The 18867-nt window shown below is 53.1% G+C and overlaps 1 protein-coding gene across 1 annotated transcript in view; it reads right to left on the reverse strand.

Annotated features, from left to right (window-relative positions):
* The window catches only part of RSPO4 (R-spondin 4), a gene marked incomplete at its 3' end in the record, with an annotated part of 28610 nt that extends 10724 nt beyond the window's left edge, over positions 1 to 17886 (reverse strand). Inside the window, exon 1 of the mRNA XM_080814217.1 lies at positions 17784 to 17886. Coding sequence (XP_080670343.1) covers positions 17784 to 17862 — 79 coding nt within the window. The 5' untranslated portion in view covers positions 17863 to 17886. The remainder of the gene's footprint in view (positions 1 to 17783) is intronic.
* Between the last annotated feature and the right edge of the window lie 981 nt (positions 17887 to 18867).

Genomic DNA, 18867 nt, shown 5'->3' on the forward strand with positions numbered 1-18867 from the left:
GGGGTGCAGGGCTAAAGGTCTCCAGCCCCCCAGCCTCTTCTCAGTACCCTGGGGAGGGAACATAGAGGGCCTCATGTTCAGCAGAATGTTGAGACGGTCTTGGTTTTGGAGCCTGACAAACCAACACTTCCTGTCTGGGTGAGCTTAGACAAGCAGGCTTCGCTACTCTGAACCTCAGTCTCCTCTTCGGCAAAATGGGGACAAGAGCAGCAACCGGCTCCCAGGCACTTGTCTGATTGACACAAGCTTCTCCACGTAAAGTGCTTAGCACCACTCGTGGCAGACAAATGGGCACTAGTTTATGATTTGGTTTCTGTGAGACGCATGGGAGGTGCCCCAAGGTGCTCCCTCGAGGGCCGGGGTGCAGTTTGGAGTTTTCTTCTTCAAGTTTCCATAGCTTTGCACTTTGTCCTCAGAGAGCTGCCGCTGCGGTGGGAGGGCCAGGCTCATACAGGGCAAAGGAAGTTGGTGATGTTCCTTTTCTGCCACGGAAGGGTGAACCCCAGCAGGGCAGGGCAAAACCACAGTGCCCCCCCCCCCCAGGCAAGTCCGCACCTTGCTTTTGCTCATCCACATTCTCCTGGCAAATACTGCACCTCACGGCCTCCTTCTTTTTCAGAGCCGCTCACCATCCCGCGTGGAGATGTTGCAAAATTAATTTAAGTACTATCGTCACACCCACTTCAGAGGTGAGGCAACTGAGGTTCAGGGCAGTGCCGCTGCCTGCCCAAGGGCACGTAGTAGGAGCTGTAGTGGACAGTCAGACCGGCGCAGGGTGACTCCGGAAGTTGAAAACTTCACGTCGAGGCGACAACGCCTCCCGAGTCCCTGTGTACTCCATGCCTCATTCAGTCCTCCACGCTGAATAACACGTCCCCCTGTCCCCCTACTACGGCCTTGCTAAGTTCCCAGGGCTGTGCTAAGGCCCTTGCCTCCTTCCATGCCCACTTGACCTTGACCGAGACAGGAAGCTGGCCCGGCTGCCCAGGACAGGCCGTCCGTCCGGGGACTGAGCCTGCCTCTTCGGCGTATCTCATTCATTCTCCCTTGTGCCGAGCTCAGCCCCAGGACGTGGGGCAAATCAGCACGTGTGCCCTCACCCAGGGGAGCCTGTCCCTGTCGTTCTTCTGTCAGGTCCCTTCCAAACACTCTCTGGGGGATTTTCTTGTTGCCCCCACCAGGGCTTCCGGAGGCTGGGAAGTGCCCTGCCCCACCCCAGCCACTGCTTGGAATCCAGAAGGAATCCTTTCCAGACCCTGGGAGAGAAGGCGGGATGGAGCGCGGTGGGGAGTCAGGGTTCACACCCACATCTGTTCTTTCCTCAGATTTCAATCCACATAGAATCACCCGGTGCTGCTGCTTAAAATCCGAGGTACTACCCCCTCTCAATTAGGGGCTTGGTTGAAAGCTTCTGGTGCTGTGCTTGGTGTCATAGATGTCTGAGCTCAGGCGATCTTCAAAAACCACTCTGCAATTGGGGCGCCCGGGTAGCTCAGTGGGTTAAGCCTCTGCCTTCGCCTCAGGTCATGATCTCAGGGTCCTGGGATCGAGTCCTGAATCAGGCTCTCTGCTCAGCAGGGAGCCTGCTTCCCCTTCTCTCTCTGCCTGCCTCTCTGCCTACTTGTGATCTTTCTCTCTTTGTCATATAAATAAATAAAATTTAAAAACAGAACAAAACAAAACAAAAACCACTCTGCGGGCTCAGCCAGGGCTTCCCAACAGTAGTGTTAAGCACAGAGTACCCTGGGGTCTTGGGTTCAAAGGTAGATTTTGATGCTAAAGGTCTGGGGTGAGGTCTGAGCTGCTGCTTCTCTACAAAGCTGCCTGGGGATGCTGACGATATTGGTCCCTGACCTCATTTTAAGAAGCAAGGAGGTTGGTCCTGTTACCACTCCTCATTACACAGATGAGCCAACTGGGGCTCAAAGGCCAACCCCTGGAGGTAGCAGAGCTAGACAGAGCTCCCAGACAGTACCTTGCCCCGGAGGCCTGACGATGGATGAGACGCCGGGGTAATATTGGGTAATATTTGGAAGGGGCAACCCAGCTCCTCTTATCACTCACTGGAAGGCTTTCCCAAGTAGCCGGAGCTGGGGACAGTGCCAAGCTCAGCGAGGCACGAAGGGGAGGCGCCGGGTTTGTCTGCACCCGAACGTGGGCGTGGTGCCAGGACAGTGGCGGGTGCGGGCTGGGTGGTAAACCCCACCTCCAGAGGATTCTAGTGCTTGGGGTTGAAGCACGAAGTCTTCACCCTGTGTTGTCTCTGCCTGGCCCTCTGGCTGGGTAGCGGGGCAGACCCATTTCAGAGCAGGCTGCTGGTGCCAGGCTCGCCCCCTGCCCCTGGCCAAGCCAAATCTCTGCTTTCCTATCACTTAATGAGCCACCCTGGCCCGGGCAGATGCATTCTGCCCTCCATTAACCGCTCCTCAAGGACGGTCCCGCTTGTGTTCCTGTGGGAGCCCTGCGTGTGCAGCCAGAAGCCAAGGACCCATCTTGCCAGAGTGCAGCTACCTGTTATCCGTGAACACAGAAGCATCACACGACTGGCCCGAGTGTGAAACTGTCAGAAAATCAATCTGCCTACAGTCTTGTCACAAAACCGTCTGTGGGTCAAAGTGTCGTCGTGTCGTCAAGCGTGTGGAATCGCAGAAGTAACGGTCTTGCCTTGTCTTACGTTTAAAACAGTCACAAAATTGTCAAGTAGACGCAGTTACCCCCCTCAAAAAAAAATCTTGAGAAAACAGTTCCTTTTCTTTTCCAGCAACAGACACAGGTTCGCTGTGGGAGAGGCCCTGAACAAGCTGCTGAAATACCCTGTGCCTGAGTTTCTTCTGTTTTTAACTCACACGGCTCTTGCGGGGGGTGCGGGGTGTGTGTGTGTCAAATGCATGGTGCTCAAAGCAGGGCAGAGCAGTTGCTCAGGAAACTCACGGCCCCTCCCCCACTCCCCGTGAACGGCATGTCTCTGCAGCACGCGTGTCTCTGGCATGTTTCCTCCCAGCTATAGCCCTACACCTGGCACAGCAGGTGCCTGGTATACAGTAGGTGCTCAGTGAGGAGTTGTAAGCTGGGAGTGGACTTAGACAGTTTCTGGCTCCTTCCAGTTCTGGGTCTCTGTGGTTCGCTGTGTGACCTCGGGCAGGTCTCTTTCTTCTCTGATCCTCTCCAAACCTACTTGGCTGCCATGAATTGCCCTGAGACCTGTGTATACAGTACCTGGTGGTGCTTGGCTTGAGTTGGCTGCTTATTCCCACTCCCTCCCCTGGGGCGCTTTTGATTCCCCATTGCTCTTTATCTGTGAAGGACTCTTCTGGCTCTTTGGGAGGCTATACAGCTCTGGCCCAGTAGGAGGATGTTTGCAGTAGTTAGGACCCTGCTGGGATTCCTCTAGCCAATCTGGAGACCCAGTGCCGCATGGGAGGGGGGCCATGCCCACTGGCTAAACCCGGAGGCTCCCACAAGCTTTGGGGAAGATGTAAGGGCCAGGATACCCGGGAAGGTAGTGGAAACTTTCATTTTTTTAAAGTATTTAAATTCAATTCGCCAACATACAGTACCTCCTTAGTTTTGGATTCGGGAGAAACTTCCCAAGAGGAACTGGAAAGCCCAGATTCTGAAAGTTAATCTGAGGAGGGTACCAGGTTTGAGAGCTCTACCTACAACCTCCTTTCCTGTGTCCTGTGGAAGTCCTGTGACTGACAGAGCCCAGCGCTAGGGACGAGGACGGTGGTACCTGTCTCGGGGTGGACTCAGACTCCTTGTATGATCTTGGCAGAGTTCCTCATTGCCCCATGCCTCAGTTTCCCCAGCAGGAAAACAAAGGATAGGTCTTGATAAAGGACTTTGAAAATATTTTCAGCCACGGAAGCCTTCTTTTTCCCGTAATGAGATGGGATATGGGCGTTGAGTTCATAGGGCAGGTGAGGATGGAGCTGCTTTGGCTGAAACCTGACTGGGTGTGAGGGCGAGGATCTTGAGCCTGGTCCTTTTAGCTCCCATCACCCACTTCTGGAGGCAGCCCCTCAGGGCTTGGAGCATCACTAATGACCTTCAAGCCCCAAAGGCCCACAGTGCCAATGGCAGGAGGAGGGGCGGCAGAACCGTTAGTAGCACTGGCTACTGCTACTGGCTGGAGTAGCACTGGCTGGAGACAGACAGCCTGGGTTCAAGCCTCAACCTAACCTCTGTGAGCCTCAGTTTCCCCATCTGTAAAATGGGATACTACCTGTCTTCTTATGTTGTTGTGAAGGTACAGTTCATTGGCGTGTGACACAATTAGAACAGGGTCTAACAGACGGTAGGTGTGAGAGGTGTGGAGTGCCTACATGGCCAGGCTCTGTCACAACAACCCTATGAGGTGTCCTCTTAAAACAAAGAAGTTAAGGCACAGAGAAGGTAGGTAAGTTGTCCAGGATCACAGAGCTGATAAGTGGCAAGCTGAGGTTTAAAGCCAGGTGGTCTTAAGAACTGGTGGTTTTTATTAAGCATTAGGGAGACTCTTGCCCTCAGAATAGGCCCAACATAAACACCCTTCTTGCCTTATAAAATTAAGCCCAAGGAAGCGTTGGGTATATGATCGGTGCTCAGCACAGAGAAATCCTGGGGCTCCACTGCCAGTAAGCATCAGGGAAGGCGACCAGGTCTAAAAGTCAGGGCTAGTCCTCATGCCAAACCCTGTCAATGTTCAGGGACAGCCCCAGCTCCTCTCACCCAGCACCCTGGGATCCAGGAGGCTCTGAGGGGTGACAGAATCAGGAATCCAGTGGGGCCTCCAGGCATGGACTAAGCGTCTTCACAGATCTGATTGTGGGTCTGGCCTCTTCTCACAGGCTCCCTTCCCCCCTCAAATCCCAGCAAAGGCAGAGAGCCCCAGATGTGGACTCTTGTCCCAGATCTTTGGACCCTCGGGCAAGGTCCTCCCTGTCTCTGAGCCTCAGTTTCTCCATCTGTCAAAACCCACTGTGTGTAAGGGTCCAATATTCATGATCTATCCACCCATTGGGCAGGTATTTCTTGAATACCCGCAATGTGCCAGACCCTTTTCTAACCTCCAGGAACATAAGGGTGAAAACAAGAAAAAAAAAAAACCCCTTCTCATTTGCTTTCATTTGATTTATTAGACAAAAATCAAAAGACAAATCCCAGACCCGCTGAAACTTTTAGAAAGATGCACAACATGGTTCTAGTTGAAAGGTAAATTTCCCACACTCTCTGTCTTTTTCAGCCCTCCTCCCAGCGCCAGGCACCCCGCTGGGTACAAGGATGCTCTGTAAATGTTTGTTGAATGAATGAATGAACAGGACTTATCTTGCAGTGCCAAAATTGGTGACAAAGGGTAGAAACAGTCTCTGAGTCCTCCCCATCCCTGCCACAGTGTTTTAAAGAGAGCTGCCTCATGAGTATGAAACTGGGGCCTGATAGCTGGCTCCAGGGCTTAGGGTGGGGAGGGGGCAATTATCTTTGCATCCCCTATCCTCCCCCCCACCCCCTGCCCCCCGCAGCCTGTGTAAATGGATTTCTGAAAAGGATCCCCAAAAAACTGTCTCACAGGGGCTGGGGCAGGGATGAGCACTTCCCCATTTCCCTAAACCCAGCTGGAGTGGCAAGAGAATCACTCATTGTTTAGAGGGGACCCAAAGACCATGGAAATGGATACACATCCCGAGGTTTGGGATCAGACAACCCTGCTCTCAAATTCCAGCTCCAAGCTTACTTCCTGAGACATTTAATCTCAGTCTGCTCATTTGTAAAATGGAGACAATCACCCACTCACTGGAAAATGTGTTCCCTCCTATAAGAGACCTTCCTCTCTGTGCCAGGCACTGTTCTAGGCACTGGCACATCAGTGAACAAGAGGGTCTTCCCCTCATGAAGTCTGCAGCCGGAAGGAGAGAGCGATTATTTGTGGTAGTGACCAGGAGTGAACGAAAGTTAGGAGAGGTATTCCTGCATAGGGACCAGCAAGCACGGAGGGCCAGAGGCTGGAAAGAGCTTGTTTTGGAAGAGGGCAGTGGTCAGGGGAGAGCCATGGCAGGTGAGGTCGGACAGGCGGACGGGCCAGCCCAGGTGCATGGGCTCAGAAGCGGTTTGCATGGTGCTGGATCTTCCTAGAAGCAGGTGAGGGTCTGCCTGTGCTCCAGCAGGTGCTGAGGGGGAGGGGGCACGGTCATCCAGGTGGTCTGGACGAGGCTGGCAGCTGTGGAAGCAGGCGGGGAACAGGCAAGCTCTGCCCGTGGGCTACTACAAGGTAAGTGGCCCAGTCCTGGCGTGGCGCATGTAGGGGCTTACAGATCCGCTATCCAGTCTCAGATCTAAAAAGACCTAATCTGAGAATCCCAGGACGGGATCTACCCCACGGCCTCCCCATAAATGCCAAATTGCTTCCGCTTCCCCTTGCCATCACTTCCGGTTGGGCCTCCTTGCACTGCTGTTGCTCTTGACTTCCACAGGCCACCAGGACCAGGTCCCTGTCCTGGGTCCCCTCTGGTTGTGAAGCATCCTTGCCCTCCAGTTGTGCTCCTGCCTCTGCCACCCACTCCCTACCCATCAGATGCCGTGGACCTGAGGCCCCGCCATGGTGGCTTCCTAAATTGGGCTCCAAGTTGAGAACAGGTGGTGAGTCACAGTGGCCATCTGCCTGGGCCAGGCCCCTAGACCAGCTGCCCAGCAGTGGGAAATGGGGAGAGGGGAGACAGCGCCAGGGAGGTGGGAGCCCAGGTCACACACCTGGGGCTTTGCCATCTTGACCTGGGAAGGCCCTTTGACCTCTCTGAGCCTCAGTGTCTCGCCTGCAAAATAGAATGATGCTATCCAACGTTTGTCTGGAGGGTAAAGGGGAGTGATAACCCACAGAGCACCTGGTCGTGTGCCTGGCATATATGACAAAAGCAGTCACCAAGCGGGAGCCAGACTTTGCCTTATGCTCTGCCCTGGGTTTTAGCTAACCTATTCCTGGCACAGTGAAAAGGAGCTCTTGGGAGCCCCAGCTGGGATTCCAACCCAGACTCTGTGAGGGCGGTGGGAACCTGGGTAACTGACTTCCCCCATCTGGGTCCCATTTTCCCTTTTGTAAAATGGGTACCCATCTTCTAAGGTTGTAACGCACCCAACCTGGCCCATAGTGGTGCTCAATAAATGGTACGATGCCAGGGGGGAGGGACTGAATGGAAGAAGAGGAAACAGGCACAGCATGTGGCGGGGGTAGCAAGAGCACAGGGAAATGGGGAAGTTCATGATCTTGGCTCTAACCCTCTCCCAGCCCCAAGGCACTGTCTTTGCCAAACTGAAACCCAGGCGGTCAGAGAAACCTGGGCTTGCACAGGCCTAAAAATTTAACAGCCACTGTCAGCAGGCATCAGCTTCCTCATCCACGAAATGGAACCATCCTTCTTGCCCAGTTAAAACCAGGACAAAGGTCTGGAACCAAGACGTGGAACCAGAGGGGCTGGTCACTGTCAGTTCTGGCAGGTGCTCAAAGGGACCAGGGCTGCGGGTGTGCAGAGCCCTGCTCATGTTGGCTGAGCCTCTCACCCCGGTCCTTGTGTTCGATCTTTCACATGCACCACAGCTCTGCAAGTCTGGGGTCACACATGCCCCATTTTCACGGAGGAGGAAACTGAGGCTTTGTGAGATAAAGTGGTAGACCCATGAGCTCACAGCAAAGAGGTGGGTGGAGGCAAACCTTAGTCCAAGCTCTGGACTGCTGGGGGTCCCACCTCCTGGATGGCCTCCCAGATGGCCTGTTGGCCACTCCCTGTGGACTCCTGCCCCGTGGCTCTCCAAAAGCAGACGAAAGCCCTTGAAAGTCATATGTCCCTTAGGGCCCAAGGTCAACCACAGGGGGCTCTGAGCTGTTCGTGAGGACAGACAGGGAGAGACTGACTTCAGGAAGAAGGGAGGACCTTCAGGGTAGCCAGCTTTGCACACAAATGTCCTGGGTGTTTGTATTCTTTCTTCTTTGGTGATGGTGGGGGTGTAGGGTGTGGATGCAGGAGATCAGATGATCCACAAACTGTGACCTTGCAGGCAAAGCAGCCCTGGGAGAGTGGCAGCCTCGGGCTGGGGCTGCTCAACCCATGGCAAGGACTCTGAGCCCCCCTGGGATGCCCTGCCAGTCAACTTCCCCATCTCCAGGGGCAGGGACTCCAGCTGCCATCTTTCCTCCTTATAGGAAGGAAGGGGGCCCACCACCTCTCTCAGTCCAGGGCCCCCAAGGGCTAACAGCAGGTGCCGGCTGGAATGCAGTGACGGAGAGGACATTCAAGGACAAGAGTGAACAGAGAAGCACTACCTGCCTTTGAGACTTCCAGAAATGTTTCTGGGAGGGGCCTTGGGCTGCTGTATCAGGATTATCAGCATTGTCAAAGAAGCATGGCTCACAGGAAGGGTGGTCCGCTGGAAGGATGGAGAACTAGGGGCTCACACCCTTCTACTGAGACCTCTTATATGGACACTTTGTTTCTTTCTTTTTTAAAGATTTTATTTTTAAGTCATCTCTATGCCCAGTGTAGGGCTCGAACTCACAACCCCGGGATCAAGAGTCGCACACTCCACTGACTGAGCCCTTTCAGGGCCCCTTATAAGGACATTTTCTAATATCAAAAAGCCCAGACTGTGAGGCAGAAGAAAACCCCCACCCCCAAAAAGCTCATATGAGATTTGATCACGTGAACAGTATCCTAAGTAAAGATTTCTATTCTCTAAAGGACATACAAAGTTACCAGATGGGTGTCAGACTGAAGAAAAATATTTTCTAGGTCAAAACCAACAGGGGGTCAATATGTAGGTAACATAAGGAAGTCCTATAAATTGACAAGAAAAATTCTGGAAACACAATAAAAAAGTGGACAAAATAAAAATAAAATATATTTGGGGCACCTGGGTGGCTCAGGGGGTTAAGTCTCTGCCTTCAGCTTGGGTCATGATCCCAGGGTCCTGGGATCAAGTCCCGCATCGGGCTCTCTGCTCAGCAGGGAGCCTGCTTCCTCCTCTCTCTCTCTCTACCTGCCTCTCTGCCTACTTGTGATCTCTGTCTGTCAAATAAATAAATAAAATCTTTAAAAAAAATAAAATATATTAAAAATTTTTTAAAATGAAAATAAGGGGAATGAAAATCAGGTAAAAATAATTAAAATTGACAAAAACATAAAAGAAATAGCATTTTAAAGTTAAAACAGTAAAAAATTTAGAAAAACAAAAGAGTAAAACTAAAACTGCATCTATAACGTAAATTTAAATGCATTAAAATTATTTTTAATTACAATTAGACATTACAACTACTAATAATGAAAACCTAAAAAACAAAATGGAAGGGTTTACGTCGAATAAAAAAGAAAGAACTTTAAGTAAGTGAAACAAATTTAAGAATAAAATGAGAAGTTGGCAATTCATAACAATTTAAAAAAGAAAGAAAGAAAAATAAAATACAAAACAGGAGTAGGCTTTTACACGACCCTGTACTGATAATATGCTATGAATTAAGGAGTCTGATTGACTCAAATGCCTGCCAGAAGGAGGGCAGGGGGGAGGAGGAAGGAAAAGCATGTTCAAAAGACAGCATCTGACTGGGTTTTTCCAGCCTGCTGTGGGCAGAGGATAGGACGTCAGGCCCCACGATGGCCTCATCCACAAACAGCCATCACATCATTTATACATTTAAAACACGCCAGCACCACGAACATGTATCACACACAACCTTCCGTCCTCACTGCTGTCCTCTGAGGGCCGGTCTCATAGAGGAGCGAACAGAGGCTCCGAGAGGGTAATCCTGTGTCACAGTCACACAGCTTTTAGGACCACTCTACCCTCTGAATCTGGGCTCCTGAGGACTTCCAAACACAGGCAGGGACAGGTCTGACATCAGGCTGGAATGTTCTGGATGCTAGCAAGAGCCAACCTCCCATGGCACATGACAGTTACCACCATTAATTGAACACCTACTATCTCTCAGGTGGGGTACATACATAATCTTGATCCTTAAGAGAGCCGTATGATATAGATGCTCTGATCGTTCCCAGGGTGCTGACAGATGGCACTGAGATTCGGGAATGGAATATTTTCACCCAAGCACGGCAGGAGCGGAGATGGGAGCTCAGCCCAGGCGTATCACAGCCCAAATCCCACCCTCCTCGCCTGGCGCTGGAACTCTTGAGAGCTCCCCCTATTTGCTAGAAATGTCTTTTGCAAGTCAGCCAACGGAGGCACAGAAGGGAGAGATGACATGCCCAAGGTCACTCAGCTAGTGAGTGGCAGAGCCCATGGGCTTCGTGACAGCATGCTGGCCACCCCCCGCTCATCTGGGGCTTGCTAGAGACAGCCGCGCCCCCGTGCCAACACCAGGGCAGGCTCCGGAAGGGCAGCCGTGACATTCCTTCCCTTCGAGTCTCCACCCCTGCGGATGTGGGCACCGCTGTTGGGCTTCAGGGAAAGTGGAGGCTTCTGGCAAAAGGGAGTGGTTTTCCCCATGTGGTCCGGGTCCCCCAGGCTCGGGAATGCCTTTCTTTTGAGCTGGTGAAAGAGAACCCCCACCATAATGCAGACTGGGGCCCCCAGCGGGGACCACAGAGAATGGGGCCCTGTGAATCACGTGGTGTGACTCCAAGAAATCATCCCAGGGCAGGCCGTGGTGGCCCAGCCTGCGGCAGCCGTGCCCAAGAGGAGGGCCTCACCCACCCGAGATGGGAACCAGATCATTCCCTGTGGGACCTGGAGGGATCCCCGGGGTTGGGGCTGAAGGCGTTTGTCTGAATAGCACTGCCAGCTGCACAGACCAAGAAAGGAGGTTCCAGCCCTTGGAGACCTGGAGGCACATCTCAACCTCTCCCCGTCCTGGCTCTGTGCCCTTGGCAAGTCAATTGCCCTCTCGGAGCTTGAGGGCCTCCTCTGTAGAATAAACAGGATCACACCACCTCCTGGGCTATTCTGTGGCTGAACTGGGAGAAGGCCTGGCGGGGTGGTTATGCACCCTCCTTTGGAATTAATATTCTGGGTTTAAATTCTGGTTTTGCCAAACTTAACTTTGCCAAGCTAGTGGACTGAAGCATATGAAATTGCTAATATTTGGGCTGTTTTTGACCTATAAAAATGGCAATTTCATACTCTTCAACGAACATCCCCTTCTCTTAAATCAGTTTCCTCTGCTGTAAAATACGGATAATAGTCCTCACAGGAACCTATGAGGATTAAGTGAGGCTGGGAGGCAACTGAGCTCAGTAGAGCTCGGGCTCTGAGACCAGGCAGGATTTGAACCTGGGCTGTGTGACCTTGGGCAAGTTACTTAACCTCTCTGTGCCTCAGTCTTCTCATCTGTGGAACGGGGATAATAATAGGACCCGCCTCATAGGTTTATTAAGAAAATTTAACCAGTTCATACATATAAAATATTTAGAACAGTGCCTGATGTTGTTAAGTAAAATAAAATAACAGGTAACAGCATCTGGCATAGAGTAAACGTTCGACAGTAAAACCAAATCAAAAACAGACTTTTAAAAACCTTGGATGCCAGTGAAAGTTCAGTATTTAAAAAAAAAAAATGTATGTCTTTAAGAACATGCACGTGTGTGGAAATGCAGGTGAGGGGACTGGTCCTGGGTATCCACCATGCCTAGGGCCTCCTGTGTCCGGCCAGGGTCCACAGCCCGCCGTTTTAAGGGAAGGACGGGCCTCAAGGCTATGATGGCTCCAGTCTGGCCCGGGGCCTCAGCCGGCTCCCACTCATGGAAGCACACAACCAAGCCACGGAGCCTATGGGGCACACAGGTCACCCCAGGGGCCCATTTGAGGCTCCCAAATGGGGCGTGAGGGTGGGGTGAGGTGCTGCCCTACTTGAACCTCCATTCGCACAAGTCTTGGTCTCAAAGGTCTCAACTGGCCTTTTCAGCCCTAGTGTTCTATTATTCTATAAAAAAGGAAAGTGGAACCCTTCCGCTAAGTGTAAAGTGCTGTGTGAACCACAGGGCGGTTGGATGAGTTTTCCAGAGAAGTCTATAGTAGGCAGGATTTGCTCCTGTGGGTCTGGAACCTGGAAGACCCAGGCCACACAGCTGTTTCCTATGTGACCTGGGACAAACCAGGTCCCCTCTCTGAACCAGCCTTCCTTTTCTGGAAGGGCAGGGGGAGCAACCACGCCTGGCCAGCAGGATCAGTGAGAAAGTCTCCCACGATGACTGGGCCCACCAGCTGCTCAGGGATGTTGAGCTCAGGATGATGAAGAAGGATATTTAGGGCTCTGACTGATTGCTCTGTCTTCTGGGGCTACAAGCCACATGCCTTGAGAAGGACAAGGTCACCAAATTCAAGTCAACCAAAAATAAGCATACAACTTGCACAATGTGTTAGGGACCATCGCTGTTCATTGAGGCAATATGGTGTCGCAGGTGGAACTCTACAGCCGGGCTCCCTGGATTCACAGGCCCTCTGTTCTGGGACCCACGGGGCCTTAGGGTCCCCATCTGTGATACAGGGACCTCCTGGAACCTGTCTCTGAGAGATTTACAAGGACTATTGGGCTCAGCTGATCTGACAGCCTCCACACTTCCTTGACGGCGGTAAAAATTCCCGTATTATATCAGTTCACACACAACATTCCGAAAACACACATCAGTACAAACACTCACATGCTTTCACACCCATCTATGTGCACACACACGAGCATGCACATTTGCTTCCTCGTACACACACTCAACCTATATGTGTAAATGGAAACACACGTCTCAAAGTAATATTTAATCTTAATACTTGCAATACGTTCTGATATTTTCTAAAAAGGAGGTTAGCTACCTCTAGCCTCTGGGCCAAATCTGGCCCCTGGCCTCTTCATATGGCCTGTGAACTGAGAAGGGTTTCCAACAACAGCAACAAAGAAGAGTATGGGACATGGCATTGGTGGCCCGCAGAGCCGGAAGTATTTACTGTCTGGCCCTCTACAAAGAAAGTTTGCTGACACCCCCCCCCCCATATTTTCTATCCTACACTGTCGTGTTCTGTTCGGCTGCACTGTACTCCACTTCATTCACTATTCGGCTATACTTACTAAATTAATTCCCTGATCTGCTGATGGGTTGCAAACCTCATACTGTGCATTCATACCAGAGTCTGTTTTCTCACTAGACGGAAAAATGGGTGAATAAACAGTGAACTGATTGACGGACGCAAAGACTCAGGAGAAGAAAATGGGTAAGGTCACCTTAGCTAAGGAATGTCCCCTTGTTGAGTGTCAGATGGCTCAGCTGAGACCAGGAACACCGCCAACCTGCCACTGGCTGTGTGAGGGGCAGTGGGGTCCTGTCTGTGTCAGTCTTCCTGATGGGTCTGTAATTGACGTCTCAAGGAGACACCGAGCCCTCTGACAGCCGGGGACGGCGGAGCGCATCTCTACCATCCTTGTCAACACCTAGACCAGAGCCTGGCCTGGAGGAGGGGCTCAAGGTGTATTTCTTTGGGATAAAGGAGACATGCCAGTGGCATCCAAGGCCCCTCCGTGACTGGATTCTCACCCTGTCTGCAGTTGGACCTCTCTTCCTCTGGCCACACAACCCCTTTGGCCTTTTCCACCTGACCAGACCCTCCCTTCCTCCTGCTGGAGTCCCCAGCCCTGTCCCTGCTCCCACCTCTTCTGACAAAATCCCTGTGATGAGGCCCCCTCAGATGCCATCATCCTTGCAGCCCCTGGGAAGTCATCAACAGGACCCATGTATATTTCTACGCACAGGCTCTGGAGCCTCCAAGACACTGGGTCCGTGGCCCCAATGTTCCTGGACAGGTCAGCGGCCTTTCTGAGCCTCAGTTCCCTTGTCTGGGAAATGGGTGTCCACTAGGCAGTGTGATAGCGAGGATTCCCGTGGTGCAGAGTTCCTGGCACGTGGCCAGCCCTCGCTAAGTGGCCTCAAGGCTCTCCTTTGGTGACTGGGTGGGGAGTGGGTGGTTCCCATCCCTGCAGAGGGAGGTGGGTTCCCCCAAGGATGGGGGGTGTGTGAGATGAAGGCAGCATCTCCTTCAAGCCCAAGTTTGGCACCAGAACTGGCCGCAGAGCGAGAGGGCATGGGATCAGAGATAAGTTTATTGAGTGCCAAACATACTGCTTTCCTTTTCTCAAGCAGACCTATTTTATGAAGAAACCCAGGCCCAAAGGGGCAAAAATGACTTGCATTCTGCTGGTAGCTTTCTACTGACACGCAGTGCCTTTCCTGAGCCCTCTGGTTATGGGTAACACCCCTTACTCCATCCTTTAGCAGCTGGTTCCCCTTCCAGAGCTGCCTCTGACAGGTGTTTTTACCTGGTGTCACCTGGAGGCCGGCAGTGAGGGAGATGCCCCTTGTTCTGGGCCCGCCCGGCCCCAGCCCAGCCCTGCAGACAAGAAGCCAAGCTCCTTCCCCATCTCTGCCATTGCCTGCTGGGTCTCAGCATCCCTGCTACACACAGGGGACAGTGGGACAGTGCTGCCGGCCCCAAGGTCCATGCGGGACTTTGCAATTTATAAAGAATGATCGTACTCACCCCACCCAAGGGAGCTGCTGCCACAGTCTTTTTATAGATGAAGAAAAAGAGACTCACCGAGGGGACAAGGGCAGAAGTGAGACTCAACCCACATGAAAGCCCCTTTCCCCCCAATCCAGAGAGCACCCTAGCCTGCTGTCAAATGGGAGGGAGAAGTGGTAGAATCTTTATAAAGCACCTACTGGGAAGTCTGTCACAGCCTGCTTCTTGTTGCCTAAATGAAGCTCTGTATCAGGGTTTGGGGGGTGCAGACCGGAGCTCCCTCATGCTCCCTGACTGTCCCATTGTCCAGACACCCTAGCATGTCTCAAGAGAAATGTTTCCATCTGGTTCTGATTCATTTACACTTAATTAATCAACATGTTGTTTTGTAAGAGACACTTGAGATCCAAGAACCTTTCTCAAGCTTTTTCTTTCATTCTTTCTTGTCTTAGAAACAGAAAAATTAAAGAAAAAAAGAAGGAAAGAAACAGAAAAATTGGGTTTCATCGGAAAACAGTGACGCCAGGCTTGAGGAAGCGTGGGTCTGTGGGTGCCAGGCCCCGCGGGTGGCAGCTTGGGCTGGGCAGCTGCTGGGCCTTGCAGAGCAGGCCGAAGACTGAGGCCCAGGGCTCGGGGATGGAGGGGAGGTTGGGGAAGTCAGGGAAGGGATATCCCTCCACCGTGGCAGCAGCTTAAGGGCAGGCCCCATGTCCTTAGACCTTGGTGTCTCCAAGCTTTCCAGCATAGAGCCTGGCACGGAGGCCATCCTGTAGCGGTTGCTGAATGAACAGGTGAAAGGATGGGTGCAAGGAGCATGGCCAGGGCCTAGGTGCCTTCGGGACACAGTCTCCTTCTACAGTGACAGCAAAAAGTCAAAGCCGCTAGGACCCTCAGGGATGTCGTGTGGAGTTTTCCAAGTAGCTATCTCATGAAAAATGGCCCTCTGCTGCATAATTAGTTTGGGAAACGTCCTGCTGTCTAGCCCCACTGCTTCACCACGAATGCTCTGATAAGTCCTGCTGTGGAGAAATCTGCTAAACCCAGCATTTCTCAAGCCTATTTGGCCAGAACCCCAAGACTACTTGCCGAATATGCTATAGGACGGGTTTTCCTACCCCTCCATCCTCCGACCCAGAGCCAATGGGGAAACTGAGGGTGTTGGCAGAAGCACGGGAGTCCACTGTCTGGGTACAAAGGGGCCCTGGGGTGGGAGTGAAATCCAAGGCTCTCTCCATTGCACCTGACTGATGAGTAGAGCTACAAGCCTCTCTCAGGAGATGCTGGAGGGGGCATGTTTATGTCCTATACACAAGACATCAATTACTGTGGAGAGGGGTGCCAAGAGCCCCTTTCCCAAACAAGGGCAGCATCGGGAGCAGCCATGTCCAACCTCTTCACCGAGCAACTGGGGATGAGGAGAGGGAGTGCAAGTTTTCTTTTTCTTTAATCTGTATGTGTGTGTGTGTGGGGGGGGTCTTTTTAGAGCTGTGAAGCATCTTAAAGATCTCCCCAGCCAACTCCTCTTCAGACGGGGAAATGGAGATTCTGGGAAGGGGAAAGGGAAGGCCAACACAGCTCAGGAGCCATCCTGACAGACACAGTGGGATTCCAGCCTGCGTTGCTACTTACCCGCTGTGCAACCTTGGACAAATCAGTTTCCCTCTCTGAATCCTCATCCAGATCATAAGCATCACCCTGCCCGCCCTCCCCCTCACCCCTGTGAGGCTGTTGTGAGTAGCCAGGGACACCAGACACAGGAAACTGTACCGACAGATGACTGGTACCGACAAGTGCCCCTAGGAGCCCATGTACTTGGCTACTCACTTAACAAACATACACATTCAGTCTTGCCCACATCTGCCTGTGAGTCCAATGTTCCAGATTATCATTCCTTTTGTTAAAGGGGAGTCAACGAGGAGAATGTTTTTATTTTTATTTCTTCGGTATGTTCTAAAACTGAGAAAAATCTCAGAGATATTCTAAAAGACTGTCAGATGGGTAAACCCAGGCTCAGAGAGGCAAAGTGACTTCCCCAAGGTCACTCAGCTGGTGACTGGGGAAGATACTGTCCAAGGGCCATTCACGAAGGAACATTCCCACAAAGTCCTAAACCTGCCCCAGTTCCCCTGAAGCCCACCCACTGCTCAGACCTCTGGGTCCCTCCATCCAGTCACACCAGGGATGGGGAGCCCTTTGGGTCGGTCACCCGCACCCAATCCCACCTCCCCATTTTCCCAAAGCCCCTCTCTGCTTCCTGCTCCACTCCAGGAGTGACTGTGTCTGTGCAGGGCTTTTCACTCAAATGGACTAGAAGCTTCTAGAAGGCAGACTCTCTTTCTTATTCTCATGTAGCCTTGTTTGGACCTTGCAGGACTGCTTAGCAAAGTTCCCTAACCTGTAGAGCCTTGGCACCCAGCTGTCATAAGGAAGTGGTAGGGATTCCCTTAATGAGAGAAAACCTTGGCACGGTGGCTGGGATTCCAAAGTTGCCTCTCAGACTGGTACCAGCTAGGGAGACTTGCTCCCCTGCTCACCCTCCTCAGCCGGGCGGGCTCTGCCGACCCCCACTCTGTAGCCAGGACCTCAAACGCACCTCTTGAGGACATTCTGACTCTCACAGAGAGCGACTGTGACGTAGGACCCTGAGGGAGCCAGGGGCCCCTATGGGCCCCAGCTACATTTCTAGTTTGACCTTGGTTTACCTTCCGAATGTTCCCAGGAGGTCAAGATGGAAAAACTGGGGGGACTCTGGGGCTTCCGCCAGGTCATCTCAGAACAAATGGATTTGAATTCTGGTCTCAGGTCTCCCTGAATTCCCAAAGCTCATATCCTTGCCAGAGGGGGCCCACGAAGGAATACTGCTGCCTCGAAGGTGACAAGGTGAGTCAGGGTCAATGATGGGCCTCAGACTGGGCCATCTGGACTCCCAGCCTAACACTGTATATGTTTTCTCTCGGTTCAGCAAGGATTCTTGGCATGGCTTCTAAGCCACTAATTCTGTCCCTTAGTCCCAGTGTCCTCTGACCTAGCACCTGGGGCCTCCTGTCTCTGCACAGAGCCACCCTCCTTCTCAGCAATGCTACTATAGGGAGTGGGTCAGTGAGAGAGCCCTACCAGCCCCTTCCTTCCTTGGAGAGCAAGCCAGCTTGCTAGACAGGTGCCCCGGGCCTCAGTCTCCCTGTCTGTAAAGTGGGCCATTGGAGGTGTGAGTGGTCCATGGTGCCAGGACACCATGCTGATGTTCCAAGGGCCATCGCCCAGTTTGCCCCACCGTGCGTGCCCTGCCACCAGCCTGCTGCCCCTCGTACCTTGCTTCTTCCTTCGGTTCGCTGGGAGCATGTCCACGGCGTGGGCGAGGAGCAGCAACAGGCAGAGTGGCGCCCGCATCTGGGCAGCCTGGTCGGGGCGGGCGCGCGGGGCTTTCCCCGGAGGCCCGATGACTGCTCCCGGCGCGCGGGCACATCCGCGGGGCGAGGGCTAGGTCCCGCCGCCAGGCACGCGCCGTCCGCCCAGGGGCCGGCCGCCAGGTCGAGTGAGGGCGTCTGCGGAGCCGGGACACTGCCCTGGCTGGGAGGAGCCGGCGCGCTGGGCGGCGCGTTAACCCGCTCGGACGGCGCGCGCGGCGGGGGGCGGGGGTCGCCCGGCAGGGGTCGCCCGGCGGGGGTCCGGAGGTCGGTCGGTCCGGCAGTCCGCGGTCTGGCGTCGTTCCGCCCCCTGCACTGCCCCACTCACAGACCCGCCTCCGGCCGGCCAGACGCAGGTACAAACGCGCGACCGCCAAGTGACCCCCATCCCGGTGCTCTCGGCACCTCCCGACACCCCACTCCCCGCCTGCCACCGATTTTCTCCCTCCTCTGTCGCTCCGGGCTCCTGCGCCTGGCCCTTCGGGGGCCACTCCTGAACTTCCTCTTGTTTTCTGTGTGTCTCACAGTCCCGTACCCTGAGGCCCGACCGTCTGGTGTGCACCCTCTCTGCTCTGCCATGTTCTTTGAAGAGAGTCCCGGGACCCTTCTGGCCACGGACCCTGCATGTTTCCTGCGCGGCCTTCGGGGAGCCCCTAATCTTTGATGCCAAGTGACCGGCACCTCATAAATTCACTGGACTGTGTTTCCTCCAACCTTATCTACTGGATGGGGAGCAGCTCGGGCCGTTTTAACCCTTTCACAGCTGGATCCCTCCACCTACCCAGCAGACAGTGCACTCCTGCCTCCGGTCACACTCCCCACCTTAACCAATACCAGTAATAATAATGGTAACTATCATTTTTGATGCCTGTGTGCTTGGGGTTGTGCTAAGCACTTTACACATAATATCATCTTCAAAGTCACCCAGTGAGGGTCTACTCTGATCAGCCCCACTACAGGGAGGAAAGAAGCTCAGAGAGGCCAGTGA

Source organism: Martes martes (genome assembly GCF_963455335.1).
Source record: "Martes martes genome assembly, chromosome: 9".
In the NCBI taxonomy this organism is placed as follows: domain Eukaryota; kingdom Metazoa; phylum Chordata; class Mammalia; order Carnivora; family Mustelidae; genus Martes; species Martes martes.